Source organism: Populus alba, chromosome 6, assembly GCF_005239225.2.
Source record: "Populus alba chromosome 6, ASM523922v2, whole genome shotgun sequence".
NCBI lineage: Eukaryota > Viridiplantae > Streptophyta > Magnoliopsida > Malpighiales > Salicaceae > Populus > Populus alba.
The window spans coordinates 14,452,354-14,478,622 of record NC_133289.1 but is presented as its reverse complement, the minus strand read 5'-3'; the positions used below and the strand labels follow the sequence as shown (position 1 = coordinate 14,478,622).

The 26,269-nt window shown below is 30.9% G+C and overlaps 2 protein-coding genes across 3 annotated transcripts; both read left to right on the top strand.

Annotated features, from left to right (window-relative positions):
• The first annotated feature begins 19 nt into the window (after positions 1-19).
• Positions 20-3,198, top strand: LOC118048013 (DNA-directed RNA polymerases II and IV subunit 5A). 2 transcript variants are annotated; one of them, XM_035057513.1, is made up of 5 exons: positions 20-177; positions 338-561; positions 644-823; positions 2,252-2,365; positions 2,790-3,198. In XM_035057513.1, exons 2-5 carry the CDS (start codon positions 361-363, stop codon positions 2,913-2,915), a joined length of 621 nt encoding a protein of 206 aa, XP_034913404.1. In that variant the 5' UTR covers positions 20-177; positions 338-360; the 3' UTR covers positions 2,916-3,198. The 2 variants fall into 2 exon arrangements, with proteins under 2 accessions (XP_034913404.1, XP_073265844.1); XM_073409743.1 differs by lacking the exon at positions 338-561 and having other exon boundaries at positions 41-177.
• An 18,756-nt stretch (positions 3,199-21,954) lies between these two features.
• Positions 21,955-24,211, top strand: LOC118048007 (protein SPEAR3). The gene is made up of 5 exons (XM_035057508.2): positions 21,955-22,410; positions 22,546-22,620; positions 23,145-23,215; positions 23,390-23,474; positions 23,583-24,211. Exons 1-5 carry the CDS (start codon positions 22,204-22,206, stop codon positions 23,697-23,699), a joined length of 555 nt encoding a protein of 184 aa, XP_034913399.1. The 5' UTR covers positions 21,955-22,203; the 3' UTR covers positions 23,700-24,211.
• Positions 24,212-26,269: the final 2,058 nt, after the last annotated feature.

Here is a 26,269-nt window from a genome sequence, read left to right as displayed (position 1 = left end):
CAAAAGGGCCCCTCCAAAACCCAAGCTTAAGACACCCTGCAAAATAATAATCACGGCCGTTCCTGCATTGGCCCCTTATCTCCGAACTCCAAAAGAAACAGAGAAAGTGCGAGACCGTTCCTCCATAAACCTTCCTACGGTTTTGATCACCTTACACTCTCCCTTATCGATCTCCAGGTCTCTCTCTCTCTTTCTCTCTAATATATATATATATATATATATATATTCTCGAATCTTTAGGGATTTTTGAAACCTAATAGTTTGCATTAGGGTTTTAATTGATCGAGTTTTAAATTCCGAATGATTTTTGTTTGGTTGTGAATACATATTATATCAGGTGAAAGAGGAACAAAAGAAAAAATGACTTTAACAGAAGAAGAAATCAAGAGGCTGTTTAGAATTAGAAAGACAGTGATGCAAATGCTCAAGGATAGAGGTTATTTTGTTGGAGACTTTGAAATTAAAATGACAAGAGAGCAATTTGAATCCAAATATGGTAATAACATGAAAAGGGAAGATCTTGTTATTAACAAGACCAAGCGAAACGATAGTTCTGATCAGGTAATTTTATTCATTTTATTGTTTTATTTTTTCATTAATTCTTCTTTTACGAATTGGTGGTTTTGGGTTTTGTACAAAGCAGATTTATGTTTTCTTTCCGGAGGAAGCTAAAGTTGGTGTTAAAACAATGAAGACATACACTAATCGCATGAAATCCGAGAATGTTTTTAGAGCAATCTTGGTTGTTCAACAGAATTTGACCCCATTTGCTCGAACTTGTATCAATGAGATCTCTACAAAATTCCACTTGGAGGTCTTTCAGGTAAAGAAACAAAACAGAAGTGGTTTCTTTTACGGTGTTCTTTTGTTACTATATATGCTTAGCTGTTATCTTTTTTCGTATCTGAATATATTCTATAACTATTTGGGAAGTGGGTGAATTCCTATCCAAATACATTTGTAATGGTTGATTATGTTGATGGACATGGGAGGTGTAGATTCATGCTGTGGTAAAAATAAATTCTGATTGCTGGAGTCAGTTGACTATTTAATTGTATTATAATTGGATGACAAACTTAAAGATGAAGTATTTAGAGACATCACCAAACATTGAGAGTCAATTTAAGATGGTCTCCCTGGTAAATCTCTAGAATTTAAAATGCTTAAATTTCTCCAAGCTAGTTATGTCATCAAAGTTTGGTGGAAGATTTCCTCTGTGATCTCTGAGGGAAAACAATTAAATCAAAATAATGACAAAATCAATTATCTAAGTTCTCAGCGTAGCATAATTCTTTTTGTATAGAATAATTTCATTTGTCTCAGGAACACACTTTAATAATCATGAAAAACTAGAGATTTTTAAGAGTTGAGAGTACAGGAAAAGAAGATTACAGGATTTTTAGCTTGGCCATTTCTGTTGCATGGTTCTGGATAGATCCGGATAAATTACAGTCCCTCATCATCTTGCAATATAAACTACCCTTGTTTTAGCCCAATTACCTCAAATTAATATCTTGATTTTAATTCATCAATAGTAAGAATGACTCACAAACACTTGATGTCTTTCATGGATATTAAGGGTGTCGAACTTGAACCTTCTCCATCCAAGTTACTTGTCCTTCTACGCAATATTGAATGACATGTAATTAATAGATATGCAAGTCTATTCAGCTGAAGATATCCTATTTTTAAAAGCAAATTGGCATCTCACAGTAAGCAAGAACTATGATCTTAAGAGTTAAAATTCACTTTTCATTTGGTTAATCCAAACTAGGAATACAAGAAGGAACAGATCATCTGAGACTACTAGTATATGGATCTCCCTGTTAACAACACAATTCAATATGGATTTAGATTAGGAAAACTTACATGAACAAGATTTAAGACTTTGTGATAGAGGAGCACAAAGAAAATCTGAAGGTATAGCTTTGAATAAATCCAGATTCTTCCATTGAAGCTGTCAGTGCTAATTCTACTGCATACACCCAATACAAAACAACATTAATGAGCCTAGAGAGAATTTTGGTTAAGAAAATAAAAAGTTGCCGAGTTTTATGTTGTTGTAAAACATCTTTAGGACTTATATAGTTCTGTTAGTTTAGTCAAATTAGTGAGAGCCAGGTGGTAGCCTACAGTGAGATTGTTGGCCTTAATAATGCTATAGAGATGAAGGCAGCGAACAAATTAGATCCCATTTTATTGAAATCTGAATGTAAGATACAATATTAATGTCTTTTAATTCCTTTAACAGGAGGCTGAGCTGTTGGTTAACATCAAAGAGCATGTTCTTGTCCCTGAACATCAAGTTCTTTCAAATGAAGAGAAGAAGACTTTGTTGGAGAGATATACAGTGAAAGAAACACAGGTCAGGATAACCTTAGCAATTGATTTTTGAGAATTAATTTTAAACCTTGCTGCTAACAATCTTGGACCTTCTATATAATGCAGTTCATTTTCTAGTAAACTAGCTCTGTGACTTGTTATATTAAGTTATTTTGAGAAAATTACGAATGCTGCCTCCACCTCGTCCTCATTTACTCTTACTCTTATAAAAGATGCTCAAATGCTTGCACTCTTATAAAAGATGCGTAAATGCTTGTCAATCATAAGTGATTGCCTCAATGGCGATAGCAGTTATTTCTTATGGAATAAATCAATGTAGTTTCTTATTTTAGAATGATTATACAGAATTATCAAGTTGGACAGGTGTTGATCTTTTTCAGTTTGTGTTTTCCCTTTGGTACTTGTACTTTCTGAGGCCGTATAATGCATTTGTTTGCTATTTTCAGCTGCCTCGCATTCAGATAACTGATCCAATCGCAAGATACTACGGGCTGAAGCGTGGACAAGTTGTTAAGATTATCAGGCCAAGTGAAACAGCAGGACGATATGTTACCTACCGATATGTTATATAAATAGTTTTATCAGTTTAAGATTAACTCAGATTAGTGTTTGAAACCTGTACTCTGCATTTCTGTCAAAATTAATTAACTCGGACCCCAAAAGGAGGATTTAGGGATTTTAAGATGATTGTGGCTATCTTGTTTTGATCTCACCGTGTCATCGTGAGCTCTTCATTCGGTGCTCTCTGAATTTGCGATTTGTTTGTATTTCTTATGCTGCTGTCATTCACAGACTGAGAGCCAATGGTGTATTTTCTGAGATCTTTTGTGATTTTGTTTTTAGAAATTTATTGCATTCCGGTGTCTCATAAAGTTGATTTGGCTGCTCGGGAGTCCAACAGATTGTATTTTAAGCTCACACCTATGGTTGCTAAGTATTCGGATTTTGCATCAGTTCTAGAGTTTGGACCAAAACCATGCTTGCAGATGAAGGAAACATGGTGTCCAGACAATGGTGGTTTTATTTAAACCATGATAAATGAATCTGTACTTGGTAAATCAGGATGGTCACCTGGTTAGGTGGCCTTCGATGTCGCCCCCAACATGGGCAAGCAAGCGATTGAGATGAAGTAAATCCAAACAAGCTTATTTTTCCTAGAAATTAAACAAATGAATACCAGGATGTGGTTATTTCCTGGTTGCTGTGATATTGGTTGGATAAATTCTAATGCCCACGAGTTGATTATGCAGGCAATATTTTGTCCAAAACTTGTTAGGCTCTGCGTTCTTTTTAACTAGTCATAGACAACCAAATTCTTTTAAAGGTTTGAAGCCGTTTACTAGGCAAATAAATTATATATGAATGGGCACAGGTTTTGGTTTACTCTTGATTGTGATGCAAGGAGTTTAGATATGCCATCCATTCCTTGGTAATTAATCTAGAAAAAATGTACGAGGTTTTGTAAATAGAAAAAAAGAGAAGAGAAAAGAACAGATTAATAGCATGTACTAATTAGTTGACGCCATGAGCCGGATGAAAAGTTTTTTTAGCGTGAAAAAAAGTTGATTTATAAATGAAATAAAATAAATGGAGAATCCTATACATAAGTAAACACAAAAAAAATTGTTTACCCTCAATAAAAGAATTATGTAGGGTTGAAAAAAAATGCCTGCTAATATTAGAAAAAAACATTATAATTTTATACAAAAAGTAGGTAAAAATTAAACGATTTTTAATTAAAAAAAATCACAAAATCATTTATAATTAATTAATTTTAATTTATTTCAATTGAAATTGAATACCTGCTTGTTTGGATATCCTACACATATCTTTAATTAATCTATTTTTATTAAGTTAAATTTAAATTCAAAAAATTAAAGTTTAAAAAGATGCCATGATCCTAAGCCTAGGAGGCTTAAGGACCCATTCAAAGAAAAGTCCATGAGCGTGATCTTTGAAGTCTGGCCTGCATGCCTAACCTTTTTTTATTTTCTTTTTTTTTAAAAAATTTTTTTTTTGACAAAAAAAATGGGTGACATGTTGTCCATTTTTTTTTTCAAAACTGAAAAAGAAAAGGATAATGACACATCGTTTACTTGTTTAATTTTTGACTAATAGAGGTGGTCAGAAATTCATGCTGGAGTTTTTTGGATCTAAAAATTTAATTTTAAACTTAAAACACCTCTAAATTGATTTAAAAATACAAAATCAAGACATTTTCTTCAGCTTCGATCTACTTTTTTGTACAAGATAAGGGGTAAAAAACCTAAATGAAACTCATCTCTTCAAATAAAATTCATTGACACCAAGAAAATCTTATTTTATCACTGAAATTTGACCATCCATCAACTTTCTCTTTCTTTCACTGTTTTTCAATGAGTTTCTATCTCCTCTCTCAAACTAAGGGATTGAAAAATCAACAAAATAAAATTTTAGATCAAAACAAAAAATATTAAACTGAAAGGACTAAAACAATATGTCAAACAAAAGGGACCAAAAATGAATTTTGCAAAAATTTTGAGGCAAAAAATGTTAAAAAGGCGTTGCATAAACAATCCTTTTAAAAAAAGACAATTTTTTTTTGCCTCCATCTCAATTTTAATCCCTGAATTTTAATTCTTTTGTAAGTAGTAAAATAATTTTTTTATAAAATCAAGCATCAAAATAATGTCGAGATGTTTTTAAGATATTAAGACAATGAAATGGAAAGTAAGCAAATCACAAAGTCTAAATCCAAGTCAATGCAATATGGAAAGACAAGTTAAAAAAAAGTTTGTTGATGAAGCAGAAAAAAACTAAAGAAATAAACAAAAAAGAAATATCATCACAATCTCTAGTGTTTCTCCTCACATGCCACAATGCATGCTATAGGAAAATCACTAGAACATTTAGGTTTTTATTGATTAGCAACATCTATGCATCTTAAAAAAAAAAAAAAAAAAGTAGCTCGCGCACGCTCATATACGCACACATGCAGAGAGAGAGAGAGATGAAGCTAAAGTACTTAGAAAGCACTAGATCAATAATCCGTGCTATATTGTGGGTCATATTAATTTTATTTAGCACAAAAACAAAATGCCCACGTGTTGTTAATTTGCTTTATAACATGGCTTTTTTTTTTTTTTCAAAATTCAATGCACATTGGACAATATTTTTTTAATATTTTTTAAAAAATATTAAGACAATGGTATATTGAACGTCATTTTTCTTAAAATACTTAAATAACAACATATTATATTGACCCATGTTAACCTAGGATAATCTGTTAAATTTGCGACTAGAGTCATGAGATCAAAAGAATTCCATAGAAAAAAAATCAAAATAAATCATGAAACTTAATTTCCAATCAATAAGATATTGAAGATTTTTTTTTTAATTTTAGAAAAAAGACAAAAAAAGGACCGGAGCAAACTCGATTAAACCTCTCAAATCCGAGATTTAGATCATGAGAATAAGATAATTCCATGAAAACAAAATAGAAGAAAAATTAAAAATCTCAATTTCCAAACAACTTAATGTTGAAAGATGAAATTAATGAAAAATTAATTTTAAAAAATGTTAAAAAAAGATTCAAGTCAACCCGCTACCTGGGTTGGCTATCGAACCCACAACCTGAGTCAGCCTGTCTTAGATTATAAGACTTGGATAAGTCTTTATAAAACAAATTAAAATAAATCACAAAACACAATGCCCAACTGATCTAATATTGAAGGATGAACTTGAGAAAAGAAATCAAACAACAAAAAGTACCCAAAAAAGTCAATTCAGGCTAATCTACTAAACTCGAACCCACATTCTGATATCGAGATAATCCTATAGAAAAAAAAAAATAACGAAGCCTAATTTTCAATGAACCCAATGTTGAATAATGAAATTATAAATAAAATCTCAATTACAAAAAAAGACAAAAAGAAAAACAACCCTAGGAAACCCGAGTTAACTTGTCAAACCTGTGACCCAATTCATGATACTAAGATAACCTAATAGTTAACAAACTAATAAAAAATAGGTAACCCAATTCCTAAACAATCTAATATTGAAGGATGAAATTGAAAAAAAAAAAAACTAAATCAAAAGATTGAGGATCATGTTTGATATAAAAATATAAATGACATACCACTTTGCTATTTAAGAGAGTGTTTGACGTGAAGATCAAGGACAAAAGAGAGAAAAAAGAGAGGAGAAGAAAGAAAGAAAGAAAGACCAGGTCACCAGAGTCAAACCAGACCCCCTTCATGCTTATGCGCCACCTTGAATTGAATAATACCAAGGAAGGTCACCAACAAACATTCGTGGCTGTTATATGCATAGCGCAAGCAAGGCAAACCTTCTCCTATATAGACGTGTGTTACATGTGCCAACCATTCACCTCTCCTTTTTTTTTTTTTTTTAATTTAGTCCCTAATCACTAATTTCATTTACAAATTCGATCCCTAAAGTTGCAATTATTCTAAATCAATGAAATCAAAGTGTATTTTGCCAAATTAAGCATTGACCAAGGACCATAATTTTTCGTCTACATCATGAGAACTCAATATGAAATCAATTGAAGCAAACCATTACTTGTGATCCCAAGTAAATCCAATTTGAAAGAATAAAATTAAAGAGAAAATAAAACTTGAGTGACAAAAAAAAAAAAAAAGAAGACACCATCACAATATATAATTTAAGGGATTTCCTAAATGTCTTAGTTTCTTTTGTAATTCGTAATTGTAATTGTAATGATAGTTGAGCCTCAACGGTTCTTTTATCCAAAGATACCTTACCTTACCTTAGTTCTCTCTCTCTTTTAAACAGAACAAAACAATATAATATATTTTTGTTATAATATAATATAATTGTAAGAGCAAGTAGAGCTTGAACAACAATACCCAATCAGGCCTCACATTGCTTCTCGCATGCTCTACATTGTAACCACTCATTCTTAATTTATTATTATTATTATTATTTGTTTATTAACTATAACTAAAAAACATCAACTTTTCACTGTGTGAATCTATAGTGAAAGGCTGATTTTGCCCTTGGTAGGCAATTAGAGGTATATGAGTCTTTTCCATGAGGCTTATTAGTAATTATGTTAAAGAAGGGTGTTAATTAGTAATTTTATGTTTCTTTTATAGTGTAATTACCAAATAACCCTTAATTTGTTTTTCCTTTTGGTTTAAGGGCTTTTCAGGTTTTTTTTTTTTTTTTTTTTTTTTCCATTTTTTGTGGATGTCAATTACTTAAATGTTCCTAAAAAATAAACTCTATCTACTATGAATGCTATGATTTTTTTTTTTTTTTGTAATTCTCATGTGGATTTAGGGATGATCTGGTATTTTAATATATATAAATTAATTTTAAATTCAAAAAGCTGCTAGCATTGCACGTATGCTTCGAGTGGCACATGCAGCGTCTATATAGAGCCAAATGCCACCATCCGGGGCGACATTTGATGCACCTTACCACCCCCGTCATGGTGGTGAGACGCATATTTGTTGGCGGTGTGTGGAGAAGCACCAATAAGAAGTTTTTTCCTTTCCCCTCTTTCCCCTCTCTCCACCTAGAAAAACATGCTGGCTGTTGCAAAAAAAAAAAAAAAAAAAAAAAAAAAGTCTAGCTATTTGTTTGTGAAGTTAAATTAGGTCTTTATTCTTTTAATTACAATGTATTTGGTCTTGATTCAATTATTGAGTTAATTTATTTTTTCAATTTCATCCCCTGATAGTTTATTTTTATATCAGATTTGATCCTTATTCTTTTAATTGCAATGTATTTGGTTTTGGATCATTTGTTAAGTTAATTATTTTTTCAATTGCATCCATTTACACTTTATTTTTATATCAGATTTAGTTCTTATTTTTTTAATTGAAATGTATTTGGTCTTGGATAATTTGTTAAGTTAATTATTTTTTCAATTGCATCCATTTACACTTTGTTTTTATATTAGATTCGGTCCTCCTTTTAATTATGATGTTTTTGGTCTTGAATCCTTTATTGAATTAATTTGTCTTTGGATTTAATCCCTTGACATTTTATTTTTATATAAAATATGATTCTCATTCTTTTGATTGTTATTTTTAGTTGTTCATATCATTTTTTTAATTGAAATTGTTTTCAAATTTCATCCCTTATGATTTGTTTTTTTATTTCTTTTTGTGTCAAATTTGGTTCTCTTTCCAAATATACATTTTTTAAATAGTTTTTTTTTTAAATTTTTTCTTTCATGTTTATCCCTAATTATTTTGGTTGGTTTAGAATTTGACATTGTTATTTTTTTTGTTTGCTTTTTACGTTGTGATCTGATTTCATGATTTATGTCATAAATTTTGAAAGTTAGACCAAGTTCGCTTTAGTTATTTTTAATTATTTTAAAAAATTACATACATCATCATTGAATTCATTGAAAATTAACTTCCTTTGTTTTTTTTTTGTTTTTTTTTTTTTATGTTTTGAATTCTTTTGTGAATTTTAATTTTTCTTTTTAATTTTGCCGTTTAGTTCAATTATATTAAGATTTGATGTGATACTACTCACGGATTTTGATGACATCACTTGATTTTGCTGATGTTTTATTTTTTAATATTTGTTTTTATGATTTTTTTTTTTTAATTTTATCATTTTACAGTTTGATTCATAGAGTTTGATGATTATTATATTTTTTTAATTATGTTGAGTCATTGATTTTTTTCACTCCTTAGAATACAATGATAATATTTCGGTGCCTAATTATGTGATATATAATTGGCAGGCGAGGAGAGATCGTTTGGGGATGTTAGCGACTAGGTACGTAGGTGGAGATTTTGGTTACGGTACTTGTGGCTCATTGAGCGCTGCAGCTTCTCTTTTGGTTATTTACTTAAATATGAATTTAACCTGTTTAATAGTTTACTTTTCTTATTACCGTTCGTAATTTTGGACACAGACAGGTTATTGGCATCGATATTGATTCTCAATCTCTAGAGATAGCATTCCTAAAATGCTGAGGATGTCGTCTCTTTCTCTCTTTCTTGATGTTTTTCGCTATTCTTTCCTTTACTCGGGCTTCATGTATTTGCCGCTTTATTTCATAATTTCTCTCGACAGATAAAAAGAGAGAAAGTTAACGTGTGTTTTGTCAATTTCTTATTTATTTAATGTAATTGTGCTTTGTCAGCTGTTCACTGATGCGTCTTTGATTTGTTAAATGCTCGAACCTGCAGTTGGACATAAACTTCATCGAATGTGATACCAGGAACTTAGTATGGAGAGGTAAAAAAATGAGTGCTTCATGTTTGTTTGTAATCTATCTGATGGACAACTTGCACACCTCTGGAGTGCTCGACATTTGCGCTCTGCTCTGCTGTCATTCCTTCTTCGGAGGGTCTCAATTTTTTGTTTAGGTTTTGTTGATACTGTTGTGATGAATCCTCCATCTGGGATCCGGAGGAAAGGTGCTGACATTGATTTTCTTTCAGCAGCGTTATATATATATATATATATATATATATATATATATATATGAGGATTGATCTGTATGAATCTGGGTGCTCTAGAGTATGCTTGTCAGTGTGGTAGCAGTTGCTTTTCAAATAACTTTTCATGTTGAAATGCATGTCAATGATATTTTTTATTTTTTTAAAAAATTATTTTTGACATCAGCACATCAAAACGATCCAAAACTTACCAACCGTATTAAATTTTAGCAAAAAAAAATAATAAAAGTTTTTGAAAACGTTGTTAAAAACTGCGTTTCCAAACGGTTCCCTAGTCCTTCCTTGCTTCTTTTGTTTTTTTTGGTTTTTTAAATTATATTAATGATTAAAAAATAATATAAATTATATCTTGAAATTTCATATAATAATTTTAATTTTTAGATTAAATTAATTATTTAATATAATACTAAAGTTTTAATGATTAAGTGGTTATAAGTGTAAATCTTATTATTTTTTATTTATTTAATAAAAATTAAGTATAAAATATTATAAATTTATATAAAATTTAAATTAATATGTGGTAGAAAAGGTTCTTTCAGATTAACATGTGTGCTATTTACTATTTTCTGGTACCTGTCAGATTGCTCCTGAAGCAGTATATTCATTACACAAGACCTCAACAAGAGACGTAAGCGGCTTCTTTGATGTTTCTAGGCACAAACAGTAGGAAGGAAATTTGCTTCTGCTCGTAACACAAATAATTTAGATTAACAAGTTACTATAAATAGTGGATTTCCTGTGCATTAGAAGTATCTAGAACTGGTCTTTTTCACGATACAAACTTGTGCTCTTTAAACTAGAGCATTATCGAGCAAATTAAGGAAGTAACCGCCCTAACTAATTAACGCAACGAGTCATCCCATTTTAGAACACGTGATAAATTTTCTCATAAGACAAAAATTTCTCATTTGTGGCTGCACCTTTAGGTTTCTAACATTATGGTTGTTAGGGGTGTTTAAAAAAACCGATTAACTGAGAAAACCGAAAAAAATTAACTGAAAAAACTGAACCAAGATAAAAAACCGATTAAACCGATTTTCAAAACCATAAATTCTAATAGGAAACCGACAAACCAAACCGGACCAACTAAAAAACCAAAGCTATACAAATTAAGAGGGGTATAAATAGTTAAATACTGAAACCTAACCCTAAAAGCCGCCGCTTGACCCCTGAGAATATTTATCTCAATCTTCCTTCCTCTTTCAAATTTCAATTGCTCTGCCTCTCATCTCTTCATCTACGTTTATCTCCATCTCAAAAGTGAGCCAAACACAAACTCATCTCTTCATCTCCTTAACTTCTCTTCTCTTTACTTTTGCACAAGCCTTCTTTATTTCTGCACAAGTTGTTGCAGTTGCAGTAGAAGGAGATGGCTACTATAGAGAAAAGATAACGAGGTAATTTTTGACCCAGTACTTGGTGTTTGCCCAGGGATCCAAGGTATATCAACAGGAAACAATGATTAATGACCGAAGATGAATTTATAGCTTTTGTTGTTTACTGCAACAAAGATGGATCTATTACAAAATCCTCTGAATGGTTAGCTAAACTGCATTGTTCCTTGCTTGTCAGCTCAAGATTGTAATAGCAGGAAATATAAAATTCCAAACAAGGAAAAATTAGTGTTTGATCTGTGAAGGGATTCAGTTTCTCGGTTTTTTGCCAAAAAAACTGGATTTAACCGAACTGAACTGGTTCGGTTTGAACCGGATTTCGGTTCGATCCAGTTAATATTTCATTAAATTAATATAACTCGGTTCAGTTGGTTTTTTGAGTCTAAACTGACCCGAACCGAACCGTGAACACCCTTAATGGTTGTACCCCACGATTCTATACTTAGCTACCACATTTTGCATTTGATGTACATTTGCATATCAACAGTTCCCTATTAATTTGCCCCAACATGTTTGTCTAAATTGATGCAAGGCATGGCCTTTTGTGGAAATTAAATGATGTTAATAATGTTTTTCTCTTTAAATCTCTCCTAATTTGGTATTTATACTCCCCGGCTTTGCCTCAGTTGTGCCAACTTCACAAGAAAAGGGAGGTGGATATACTCCACATAGTGTATCATAATGAGCTAATAATATATGTGAAGAAAATAGGATGTAATTTCGGGCAGAAATTTTGAATAAAATTCTCAGGGAAAATGCAATTCGATGTAGTTAAGAATTTTGAAGAGGGCAAACGATTTGATTTTGAATGAAGCAACTTGAAAATGATACGAGCTGTACCCGCTTGAATAGGTAGAAAGGTGAATCGCCTGCTTGATGGTTACAAGTACGGAAGTCCTTCAGGTAGTGGAACTGGTTACAGTTGTTCAAAAGAGAGCATTGACAAATATTAATCTGATAATTCCAATCCCGTAGCCCATAATTTTCTTGTAACCCCTTTTACCTTTTTTTTTTTTTTTAATTATTGTAGATGTTCAAGTCAGCTTGCGCGTATCTCGACTAATTCTATGAGCCCTGAAATTAACGAACATGTAAGTTTCTAGTGATTCTGAGGTTTGTGAGATTTGAACTGGTGATTTATAGAGAGCAAATTCATGACCTGACTAGTTGAATTATATTTTTTGTGCCTTTTCTTTGTTCTTTCCATGGTAAAATACAACTAATGTATTAGGTTATTTTTTGAACAACACTCATCAATGAATCATGACTAATAACTAAAAGCGTATTTTGGCAAAGTGAGTGTGATGCAATTAAGCAAAGTTGAGGTCACTAAAGCTATGGCCTACATTGTTTTTGAAATCTACAAATCTTAATCCCTTCAAATGGTAAATTAAAATAGAAGCATAGCTACCGTATTTTTTTCTTCCCTGAAAAAAAAAAAAACTGGGTTAGACGAATCCGATATGCGCGGTAATGTTTCATGTTTTAGAAATTTGATATCATCTAGGAGCGAGCAAGGATAAAGAACAAATTTATAAGAACAATGTCCACATAATTTAATTGGGGAAGAACATAGTTCACCATAAATTTGTAACTACATTGGAGAAATATTACATTACATGAATCCTCTTTTTATAAGCTTATGATATTTTTTTCCCATATAGAAAAATATTTTATATAAAAACAAATGGTTATATACTATGAGGTCTATTATAGGATGATGTTAGTTCAAGAGGTAGTTTAGAGGTTTTAGTGATTAGGGATTAAAATTTAAAGTTGATAGTTAAGTTTTTTAGTTATAGTAGTTTAGTAAAAGGATTTAGTTTATAGTTTGGAAATGGTTGAAGAATGTGGGATTCAAAAACAAAACCTTTGTTGATGGAAGATATAATATTTGGGGAAGAGTTTTAGGACAAAAGTTTTTGAACTTAGTTTAGTTTTTTTTGGCTTGCTTTATAAGTGATGGTTGCATGCCTATTTATAGTATTCTTTAACCATCTAAATGGAATAGTCTAGACAAAACTTCTAGCCGTAGAACTTGTTGGAAATTTAGCCATTACAATAGAAAATTCTAGAGTTCTTTGAATTGCGGACAAATATTGTATATTTTGTAGTATTTTTTATAATTGGTCTCAAGGATCTTCTTTAAATGCTTTAATAATTTAACACATTTCTTTAATGCACTTAATTGATACTCCAAGTTGATCTCATAATGCCTTGAACTTGACTCATGGAGGCGCTTTCATGAAGATATTTGATATTTGCTAATTGTTCTTCGGTCTTGCAATATTCGAACTCGATTTCTTTGTTGCCAACTGCTTTTTATAGAAAGTGATATTTGATGGATATATGCTTAGTCCTACTATGGAATACATGATTTTTTTTTTTTGACATAACAATCATTGGCTTATTATAACATAACAACATTGTAGATCCTTGTTAGTGCACACACATATCTTCTAATGTAAGCTTGACCTAAATTATAAATCTTATGAAATAAATAAGGAAAATGAAAACAAATAATGTACAAATTAAGTAAATTGAACATTTGAATAAAGGGGATGATATTTGATTTTGAGATCGGAAATAAATTGTTTGTGTATCAATTTTTTGTAAAAATAGAATATGGAAAATGGCCTAAAAATAAAAAAACACAGAAATGAAAATAAAATTGAAAGCAAGTAAGGAATAAGAAAAAAAATTAATGAGGTTAGCTGAAAGTCGATTTTAAAATGTGTTCAAATTGAGGGGAAATATTACCCAACAATTAAAAGGTAAAGTGGGGACATAATGGGAATAAATGAAATTGTTGATATATATATATATATGTGTGTGTGTGTGTGTGTGGGGCCGGCTGGTTAGGGTAAAGAGAGAAGGGAGGATTTTTGTGAGTTTATCCTAAATCCTTCCATTTCTTTTGAAAAACTCATATGATAGGCTAGTTTTAATGATGATTTAGATAAGTAAACACCTAAACACCATACTATAAGAGACGTGGAAAATAAATTTTGTGAGAAGCAAGGGAGTTAGAGGGGAGAGGGTCACGACTTGGTAAGGAAGAAAGAGGGGCTTGGAAATTTTTGACTGGTTGACATTTGAAGCTTGAATTATTACTAAGTAAGTTGTTTTAATGCTATTGAAATAGTTATTGTGAGGTTAATTGACTATGATTGGAAATCTTCAATTTAAGGAGTTAGGGTTCTTGATAACATTTGAGGATATTGTAGAATTGTTGTGCTATAATGTGATTGGGTTGGAATAATGATAGACTAGCTCAAAATATCAAATAATAAAAAGGGAAATCTATATGTTTTGGTTATGTCTAGAACTAACTATTGTTGAAGGGATTAAAAAGTGATGAAAGTTTCAATTAAGGCTAAGAAGAATAGGGTTTTGAACTCAATTTATTTAAATTGACATGGTAATTGTGTAGGAATATGTAGTTTTAAAAATCAAAAGATTGACTAATGAATAAAATCATGGAGAACAATAGAGCTCCATGACCGTTCAAAAAGGGAAATAACTTGGAGGTTGATAGAATTATGATAATGCTTGTGAAATGTAGTGAAAATATGTATATGGTTATGCAAATGATAAATTAAAAGAGTTGCATTATTTTTATTTAATGATGATGAGTTCTTAATTAATTATAAGTTTTATCCTTTGAAGTATATTGGACAAGTGAGAAGTTTACTTGTATGTGAATTGGTATAATAAATAAGTTTTCGTTTGGAAGAGTTTTGGCTATCTCAAATAAAATGTGAATTGGATTAGTTGGTTTTTAGGAGATTGTGTTTTAGTGGTGTTATAAGATATATGGAATGGCAACTGAGGAGAGGTCAAATTGAATCCTGCTGGACAGCTTGAATAGGCGGCTATAACGGGTAGTTTTGGGTGTATTCATGTTAGGACTGCTTTTTCTTCTTCTTTAGTATACTTGTATCTTTGTACCTCAGTTTTTAGAAGAGACAAGCCATGCCTAAAACCAAATTCTACAACTTTGGTTATGATTAAAATTGGAAACAATGTCTTTGAAGTGAGATTTCAGTGATAAAAGTTATAAAAATGAAACTTGAGTATACTAGAGTATACATGTGTTTATAAATTATAAGAAGTTTATTTTGTTAATTAGATAAAGAATGAGAAGTTGAAAAGAAGTTTTCACTAGAAGTTAAATTGTAAATGATGATTACGTTGAAATAAATCAACTTAAATTATATTATGCAGAATGAACATTGAATGAAAAATGATATGGTATATCTGTTGATACATGAGAGGTCATAAGAGCTCTACAACAGTAGGGAGGTACATCTAGTACACAGACAACACGTAGGTGTATAGCACCTTGATACTTTAGTATTAAGATAAGAAATTACAATTTCATTAAATGTGCCTTGTTTTTAATTTAGCATTGATGATATTGGAACTAGCTTCTGAGTAATTAGACTAGTGCCTAACTAGTGTCCAAAAACGGATAGGGGAAACTAGTTATTCGGTGATGGGGTTAGAGCCCTGTAATGAGCAGTGAAGCTAAATACCCAGAAAAGGGAGATTGTGCCTGATAATGGGCTAATAGTATTAGGTTAATGATGATCAGGACATGATTTATCATAATTATTTGATAAAACCATAAAGAGAAAATTAATTGAAAATGATGAATTGAGATTAAAATATATCATTAAAGCTGTTTTGTTGATTGTATGATTTAAAATATAGTTATATTTATAATGTGTGATAAATTAATCTTAGGTACTTCGTAGCTACATGTAGAATGATAGATATTTAGGACTCCTTTTGTTCAGTTAGTGGACTTGTAATTAGCAAACCTTTTATCATGTAAATGTTAGACATGTAAATAATATTAATCCTCATGATGTTGTAATACTTTTGATAAACTCACTAGGCTAATGTTTATGGATTCTCTTAAACATATAAGAATTATATATAACAATAACTTGATTATTCTGGTTACTTTTATGATGAGTATTATAACTATGATTATTAGATGAATTTCTAGTTATAATTCCATTTTAAGTATTAGATTTTTTTATACATCATTTAATTATGCATATATTATGACTTTGAGTTGTGTTGATGTGGAACGAAATCCAAGATGGCTGGACATGATTGTAAAGTTGATTTACTGTGTGTTTTAAAGTTGTTGATAATTTGGTATGGTCCAAATATAGAGAAAGCTCTGCCAAAATTTCAATAGAAATTGCATGATCCTTTGAATAAATGAATTACTATAAAAAACATTGTTTTTATAATTATCACAAAGAAAATCATGTGGAAATTGTATCTAAATATAACAGGATGTTACATCTAATATTCTTCTAAGTCATATATATAGCTTGACTTATTGCTTTTATGACTGCTATATACTCTATTTCAGTTGATGATTGTGCTACTCATTTTTTCTTTTTATATGCCCAAAAGAATACTCCAAAACTGAGTGAAAATGTGTAGTCTAAAATGCTTTTCATATAATCAATCGATCCAGCCCAATCTTACTGTCTATGCATATAAATAGTCTTGCTTCTGTAGTTGGTTTATACCATATGCCATACTCCTTTATTCCCCGCAAGTATCTAAGTTTTGTTTTAGCAACTCTATAGTGAATTTGACTTGGACTTTGCATGAACCTTGATAGTAAACTTGTTGGATATATTATATCTGGTCTTGTTGTTGTTAGACATAGTAAGTTCCTAATTAAACTTCTGAATGTTGATGCGTCCACCTTTTTTGATCCATCTTTATTCTATAATTTCTCATTAGTCACGAGGGGAGTAGCAACTGCTTTGCATCTTGTCATCTTGAATTTCTTTAGGAGGTTTTTGGTGTATTTTTTTTTATGAGATAAATATTCCTTCACTTTCTTGATCTATTTCTATCCCTAAAAAATAATGCATCAAACCTAAATCTGTCATTTCAAAAGTCTTCATCATGTGAAATGAACGAAACAGTGTCGTTTTGGCATCGCTATTCATTTTCTTCTTCATTTCTCTTGTGGAGAGCTAGCTGGGGCTCCTTTTTTTTTTGTTGAGCATTTAATGCTCTTCCATGCCTTATGAAAGATAAAATGGATGCTCATTTGATAGCTTTAACATCATACTACCTCCTACCATGATTCTCGCCGAGTGGTTCCCCCTGTAGCCGCTATAACACCAATCTAAAATTGCTGACTCAACTAACCTTTGACAACCTGGTTTGAGAGTATCGAGTTACTACCTTGGCATCAATGGCTGAGATTATTCTAAGGGGGGATTAAAGTAGGTTAGGAGCTGAGTCAAAAGGATCATATTCATCTCCATTACATCCTATAAATAAGAGTCTCGTTTAGTTCCAAAGATGGCTAGACTCCATAAAAAATAAAGACCCATACAGAAAAAAACATCACCTCTTTTGTTCTAGCCAAAAGCTACACTAGCCCAACACCACACTAGCATCTATACACTGCGTTTGTAAACCTTTCAATATATAAATACTCAGTCCAACCAAAACCAACTTAGACTCTCCCCTATTCCAGTCAATAGTACCTTCGTCTCCCCTATCCAACCAAGAACTCCAGATCTCTTATCTCCTTTTTCCAACCCAAAACACCACACAGAAACACCCAATCCAATAGTTAGCCAGCCAAGAACAAATAACAAAAAAAAAAAAAAAACCTTTCATGAAGCCACCATTACAAGTTCTAAGTTAGTAAAAAACAATAACACATTTCTTCTACTTTGTCTTTTTCTTCATTGTGTAGAACTCAATACCTCCCTCCCTTTTCCACAACTATAACATTACCTTCCTTAAAACAAATAGCAAAGTTTTCATAAACTCCTAATCATTTGCTTTAACCTCTGTTATTTCAATAAACAAAGTCTATTATTTTGCAAAATATAGGTTGCCAATGATGAAAGAAGAAAGGTGAATCCAACCTTTGGGAATATAATACCCAAGCATCAAAGAAGCCTCAAGAGCTACTTGTGCTTTAGGATCGACAACATCTTCGGTCTAGGTATAAATCCATATTATGTTGGTTACAAATAAAAGAAAAAAAGTTCTTAATGCTATCTCTAGTTATATTTGCTGAATATAAACCGATACAAGAATGAATAAGGTTGTGATATTTTAACTTGAAATACATGCTTTTGGGTTTTTATGTTTGTGGATTCATAAATGAACTAAATGAACATCATAAAAGCGCTGTGTTGTGTTGTTGTGAAGTTTGGGTAAAGATCCTTTGCCATGTTTAAAATCTTGTTTGTAACGTTTATAGTATGGACTGTTAGTTTAAGTATGCTATAAGTTTCTATTTTGGGTTTTGGACCATTTTGTTAGCCTAGTTTGGACTATGTGAATACCATGAACAATCTAGTATTCGAGGAAAAACAGTCTATTTAGGAAGATATCTTATGATATTTGTTTTGCTTTGCTGTAGGTTGGATCAGAAATCTGAATGTATCATTCTGGTATAAATAGGTGCAGACCTGTATAGAAACTATGAATGCATCTCGTTTTGGTCCGTTTAATTTCTGATTTTGTTTAGTTTTTGGGGTTGTTGTTCCAACAATAGGACTTAATGTTCCTTATATTTTCTTCCATATTGCTAGACTTTGGCCTTGGACGTAAGTAGGTAAAGCTCTATTCTCTTTTTTCTTACTTCCTTTATATATATATAATATTTTTTTTTATTTCATCACAAAAAAAAGTATTTTAGAGGTGTATGGTCCCAAATAATTTATTTCTGTACAAAATTCTCTTCTTAAGAACAAAGAAAAATAATAATATTAATAATAATAACAATACATTTGAGAGTAAGTGTGTAATTACATAGATTAAATCTTCAAAATAATAATAAGAGTAGTCATTCCCTATTCACTATAATCACATAGATTGCTTTAAGAGATTTTACTACTAGGGTCCTCTTTTATGAATGATTTTAGTTTTTGAATGTTGGAAAAGGTTACTCTAGGAAATAGCCAATCGGCATGACTTATGATAAAAAAAAAAAAAAGCTAATGGTAATACATTATGTGTATCCATGCATAATAATTTTTGTTTTAAAAAAATTAATGAGTATTTTCGTAAGGAAATGCTACACCTATATCAAACTTCTGCATGCATACATTCATGACAAACGTATATATACAGAACAAGTATTTGAAACATCTGATCCACGACATGAATTTAATAACTACAAACAAAATAAAATAAAAAATAAAATAAAATAAAATAGTATAGTGTTTTTTTATTTTCCTTTTCAAAGTAGACTTTGTTTTTTAGAGGTTGCATCCAGCACTGGTAATCAAATAGTTTTATTTAGGCCTGACTGTAGCTAGCTAGCTGCATGTAGACCACAAAATAAAAAATGACGAAGCAATATTAGGTTGTTTAATAATGTGGTTATGATTATTATTTAAATAATATTTTTAATATTAAAAATAAATATTAATTAAATTTTTTTTTAATTTTTAAAAATTATTTTTGATATCAACACATTAAAATAATATGAAATGTCTCACAAAAATATATTAATTTGAAATAAATAAAAAATAAATTTTTAAAATTTTTTAAAATATTTTAAAATACAAAAATAAACAATATCTAAACTTTAACATCCAAGATAATTTTAATTATCTAAATCTTTCTGTGTTAAGGAATTAGTGATGGGAGAGTCCTTCCTACATGGGCAAGAGACCTGCGGAATTGGCTCCATAACTTGACAAATGTAAATATAGTCATACCCTAATATATTGACTTTGAATCATGAATGTTGTTAGATTCAATGGGTATGATCAATTCAATTTCCAATCTCTTGCTGCCACATGTATGACACAAACTAATATTGTATCAATGAGTTCAATTTAGTCGATCTAGTTCTATCATATTAAGACACAAACTAACGTTTTTCTTTTGGGCTTACACAAATATTAAACCATGTTTTAAAAAAAAATATAAAAAAATAAAATATAATTAAATCTAATTTAGAGTTTGTTTGGTATTGTAATAGCGATTAATTTTTTTAAAATATTTTTATTTAAAAATATATTAAAATAATTTTTTTAATATTAATATATCAAAATAATCTAAAAAATATTGAAGAAATTAATTTAAAATTAAAGAAAAAAAATAAAATAAAAATAATTTTTTTTTTTAAAATATATTTTTGAAGCACAAAAATTAAAGAGGCTCTTATCTAATCCACTTTTCTCTTAGAGATGAAAATTATTAAAAACTAAATACAATAGATTCGTAATTTATATATTTCTAGGGGTGTTACGATCAGCTGTCAAATTTAGTGTCGAAATATTAATATTGTCAAGGTTACAACAAAATGAAATGATATGTGTGACGATGGCATGCATTGAATTAGTGGGTTTAGAAAAACTTGTGTGGTAGGTTTAATTTAGCAACTTTTGAGGTTAAACATTAGGTTAGGTATGAAATATATATGATATTAGATCGATAAGCTTTTCTTAATCATAGTTAATCAATAATTTATATATGAATGGATTTTAATTTTTAATTTTTGAAAAATTGACATGTCATTGGAAGGGATTGGTGGGGTCTTGGGTAATTGCACGAGTTCACATGTCTGTATAAGAAAATTGGAGGATTCTCACTTTCCACCACACAACAACTCATACACATATGACCCACAAATCATGCGTTAAACAGCTAAATTAGATTTGGTTCCACCATACCCACTTCATAACATGATACACACACTTTTCAAAATTATCACGATCTCTTTCTAAAAATAAAACATTTATTTAGCATATTCTCATTAATTTCTCAATAATTTTAATTAAATATGAGGATTTTGAACTCCATTTAGAAACATATAGTGTACATTATATTTGCATTGAAGGCGTTTTCACGAAAAATATTCAAAAAAAAAGAAGGAAAATTAAAGACTATTGATGACCACTTTGGGTTAGAATGCCAAGAAATTTAGTTCCCCTTTGATCCTTTAAAAGAAATCGCTAAGAAGCTGCAAACAAGATTTCTAGAATCTACAATGGTTAAAAGTGATTTGGTCTAACTATATTCTTAAAGTCATAATTAAACGATTATTTTATGATTAATTAATATGGGTTGCTTATAGAATTTTTACAGCTGGGCCTTTTAGGGTTTCGTCAGCTATGCATCGACATAAATACGACCATCTATAGTCCCACCTAAAAGCCTCCGCCCCCCAATTACTTGATCAACACCACCATCTAAATAAAATGCAATTCTAACCTCACCATCCTTTGGAGAGGGCGTTTTATATATTTGAAAAAAACATGAGAAAAAGTCGAGCAATATTTATTCAGCATCTAGCTAAACAAGTACAAAATGCATGCAATTTCTATGAGGGATTAATCGTTTAATTTATCAAGAGTACTTCAAATTTGTAACTTAATTAAACAAGAAAATCATAGTATATTATTATTATTATTATTTATAGAAATGTTGTCATAGCAATTAACCCATTAATTAGGAACGCTCTCTAGTGGCGCGTCAAGTAGCATGTAGTCATATGCTTAATGAAAGTTTGTTAGAATTTTATAACAAGTAAAATCAAAGACAATTGCTTTCAAGTCATTGTCTACAAAGTCTGATATATATATATATATAATATATATATATATATATATATATATATATATATATATATATATATATATAGGAGTATTAGATAATTTAAGTATAATGGTCATCCAAAATTTGTAATATAGAAACAATTTATGGGAGTTCTAAAAGTGAAGGTGGGAGAAAAAGAGCATAAAATCTAAGTATTTATTTCTATTAAATCTGTACACAAATCCGATCCAGCGATGCAATTATTACTGGGGTATCAAACAGCTTAAAAAGGGTCTTGAAGATCTCCGATTTCCTCAGCTCTTGTTTACCTGCACCAGGGTTTTTTCTTTCTAGTAAGAGAAAGGTTTGGGATATTGAGAGTCACCTTTCTCCGACAACAACTTAAGAAGAGAAAGAAAAGAGAAAAAAGAAGAGAAGAGAAGATCATGGGTAGCGGTTATTTTGGAGAACCTAACTTGGGAAATAATGAAAGAGGTGGTTCTTCAAGGAAAGGCAAGAAGAGCAACTCAGACAAGCCTAAGCAACCACAGAGAGGCCTTGGTGTTGCTCAATTGGAAAAGATCAGATTACATCGACAAATGGCTTCTGATTACCATCCCTCCCTTCACAGCCCTACAACTTTCAATCAGCAGGTATATACACTCTCTCCCTCCCTCCCTCTCCCTTTGTGTGTCGTGCTTAGTATAATCAAGGTCAGTTTCTATGGAGTTCGTACAAGTTTGTGGACTTAAAATATGTATGTTAATTTGTTGATATTGTATGTGCAGGAGGATATAAGAGTGCAAACAGGCTATTCACCAACAGCAGCATCCTCGGCTTCCTTTGGCTACCCCAACTTCATGGTATAGGAAGTTTCTTTTCTGTTCTTTTTTTAAATATTTATTTATAGAACTGATAACCCTAAATTTCATTCTAGTTTAAAGAAATAGAACAAGTTTAGCTGCAACCAATTGCATTTGCATTAGCGTTTAGAAAGTAGTCCTCTCCATCATTATCCAAGCCTTGCTCAATTCGAATCAAGTTATGAAGGACAAGCTTCCAATTTCAAAATGAATTCCCATGTCGTATAAGCTCTTTTCGAGGGGATCTTATTAACTCCTTTGGAAGCTTATTTTTTTTTTATTTATAAAAAAACCATAAATCGAAAGCTTAATTTGTTCAGATATTCATACCCACAAACCCTAGTTTCTTGCCTGTGAAATATGTAAGAATCCACACCATCTCATATGTGGTCATTATTAAAGAAGCAAATAGTGTTGCAAGATGCAGGAGCTTTAACTAATTATATAGTTTTACATATTGCTTTTCTTTTCGGCAACATGTCTTGTCCCCTATATAAAACCATCAATTTTACTTGGTGTTGCAGATGGGACTGGGTGATTATGATAGAACGAATATCAGATATGGTGGTGATTTTCAACCCTCAACTGCGGCAAGGTACTTAATTACCTATGCTATTTAATTTAATTCTCGATCAAACAAGGTTTTTTTATTTTATTTTATTTGGAACAAGGTCTAGATTTTCATGTCTTTCCTTGGAAGTTTGCTCAACCTTAGCTACACTAGCTAGGTTTCTAATTAATCTATATGTTTATAATTTATTTACCTCAGTTGGAACTCCGGACATAACATCTATGAGGCTCAACATTATGCACAAGCAAACGCAACTAGACACCCTTTGCCTCTGCAAGTTGAGGTGCTGTTTTCATCCTTGATAAATTTCTACAATAAGATTCTCAAACTAGGATTTTAATGTGATAGATAATGTCTTGATATCAATCACTCTCGTGTTTCCATTAAATAGGACACGCCGCAAAAACACAGCAAGAAACACCGAAGCAGCTCGATGGGCTCTAGCAGTCAAAATTCTGAATGGAGAGATGCACAAGAACTGGATTTGGAGCTCAGATTGTCAATATAACGAGCCATTTTCTGCCAATCAAGGGGAAGGAATCTCATTTCATGCTCTCAAGTGTCAATTGGAAGTTAATGATGACTGGCTGTGCTTTGGTAAACTGCACACAAGGTAGGCAGTGGTGATGAACGAGTCTGAACTTTCATTTGGAAGGAATCTTAATTATGTAATTGAAGATGGGTTCTCTTTCTGCATAAGAAAATGAGATTTTCTTCTTGTTTATGAAGTGTCATAGTAATTGTGCAGAATTCTTCCGTTGGTTCAGGTCTAGCAGGCAGCATCTAAGAAATCATGTAGTTCATTGGATGTCGAATGTCTCTATTCTCTTACCCCCCCACCCATTGCTCGGTAGTTCTAACTTAAAGAAGATACAAGAGAGATTAATAAGGACGAAAAATGGTACTAAAAGGGAGATTAATCAGAGTTGTCCATTGACGAAAAAGTGATGGGCAACCTTGGAATCTCCACATAGTTTCTTTTCATGATTTTATGTATCTCTCATCAAGGCCGGAAATTAAGCACGGTATTAATTAATTGACTGTAGCGTTTTGATGACGGTGCATTAGCTAGGTGGGTGCACAGATGACATTTTTGCTTCTAACTTCCAAATTCATTAGGTGTTAATAGAGGGTTTAATTCAATATTGAGACATAAATATTTGAAACCAGGGAAATGCATGTTGCGGCTACTAGTGCAAATGCTTAGAACCTAGCTATTCCCCATTCCGTATGTCATGTCAGAACTATATTCCAAGGCTTAAATGGACAATTGACTTTTTTGTCTATAAACGATAATTAATAGATGCACCTCTCAAATGAAAATCAAGCTCAGCTGTTAGGCGATTTGCTGCTGGAATCAACTTCTCTAGCTGTATTTGTGGTTAAAGAAGTTTTTGATATTATCATTGATCAGCTGAAAAAACTTAACTACTTAGATTTAATTTCATGATACTTTTTAACAATAGAAAGGAAGCAAAATTTAGAAGGGGATTGTCTCACACCCCTTTCCTCTTCCAAGAAGCTAGTGTGTTTCATAAGACCAATTCAAATTAAGCTCTCTTCTGTTTTAGTTCTATTTATGTTGAAGGGAGGGAAATGAGGGACGTTGGTTAATGTACAAAACACATAAATTTATCAATTGAGGCTAGCTTTAGGATATATGCCACCTATTTGGAAATCGTTTTGTTATAAGCACATGATCAGTTTCCATGGAGGCATTTTCTTCGTAAAATACTGGGTCATTATTTCAATTTATTTTTATATAATTAAATAAGTCTTCAGTATGTGCTTACCTCTCTAATTTTGTTTATTATATCCTTGTATTCTTCCAATATGTCCTTTTCTTAATTTTTTCTATACAAAATGATAAAATTACATTTTCCATTAGTTATATAAGAATATAATAGAAAATTTTCCAAAATATATCAAAAATATTTTTTTTAAAAATAAAAAATTTCAAAATTAATCAATCATAAATTTTTTAAAATAAAGATTTTTAATTTTTTTAATAAAAACCAAAATAATATTCTTGTAAATCTCAATAATAATTTTAGAATGAAAAATGTAATTATATCAATTTGAATAGAAAGATCTAATAGACAACTCTTCTACAACCCTTCTCCCCTGGAAAATCAAACTCAAAAAAGAAAAAGAAAAAGGAAGCTCTGAACCAAAAACCCTTCCGTTACCAAGCCCCTTGCAATCTCAATCAAACCTAGCTTACCAAATCTCATTTCTCAAACACCTGCAAACACTACTATCAACCTCATAGATCACCACCCTCTCCTTTTTACCTCTCCTTTTTAAACATCCACAACATCCTCCTCACTCCCCAGTTAAATTGAGCTTTAAAAAACCAGCTTCTTACACCACATATAACACCTTAAACAACAAACACTTTTCTAACATACCTCCCCTGTCCTTTAAATTTTGAAAGTTATACTTTGAACAAATCCCATCTTGGATAGGCTATAATATGTTGCAATGTTATGGTCATACAAATTAATTACCCTAACTTAAATAAATAAGATAATATAAAGCAAGCAAAAGATCTATCCCATGAAAAAGGTTTAGTCAGGTTTCTATACTGGGGGGTTTTAAGTTATCTAGGCTATGTTATGGTAAATAAAATGAAAAAATCAAGCTATCTTAAAGAAATCCAAAATTTATCAAAAGAAAACTTGGTCTCAAGTAGACATCCACTTACAAAAATCAGAATTAATAATTGAAACAAAACATCAGTTTATATTCTGAAAATTTTTCTTTTCTTAAAATTAGTTAGTTAACCAACTACAGTGTAACTAACCCTAACCATTAAACAATCACAATGTTCGCACTATTAATTCAATGGCAACCTTAAGAACTAGACAACATAATTGTCTGCAGTGTATGTTTAATTTGATCGAATATTTTTCCTAAAATTAATAACATAGATCTATTGCAATTATTAAAATCAGTTGCTTCACAAGTTTATATATTACAACTTCGGTTTTAATAGCAAACTTGGCAATAGATTGATTAAAATAATAACTTAGAGTTCGCTCTAGCAATCAAACTAAAAAAATAAGAATATGAAAA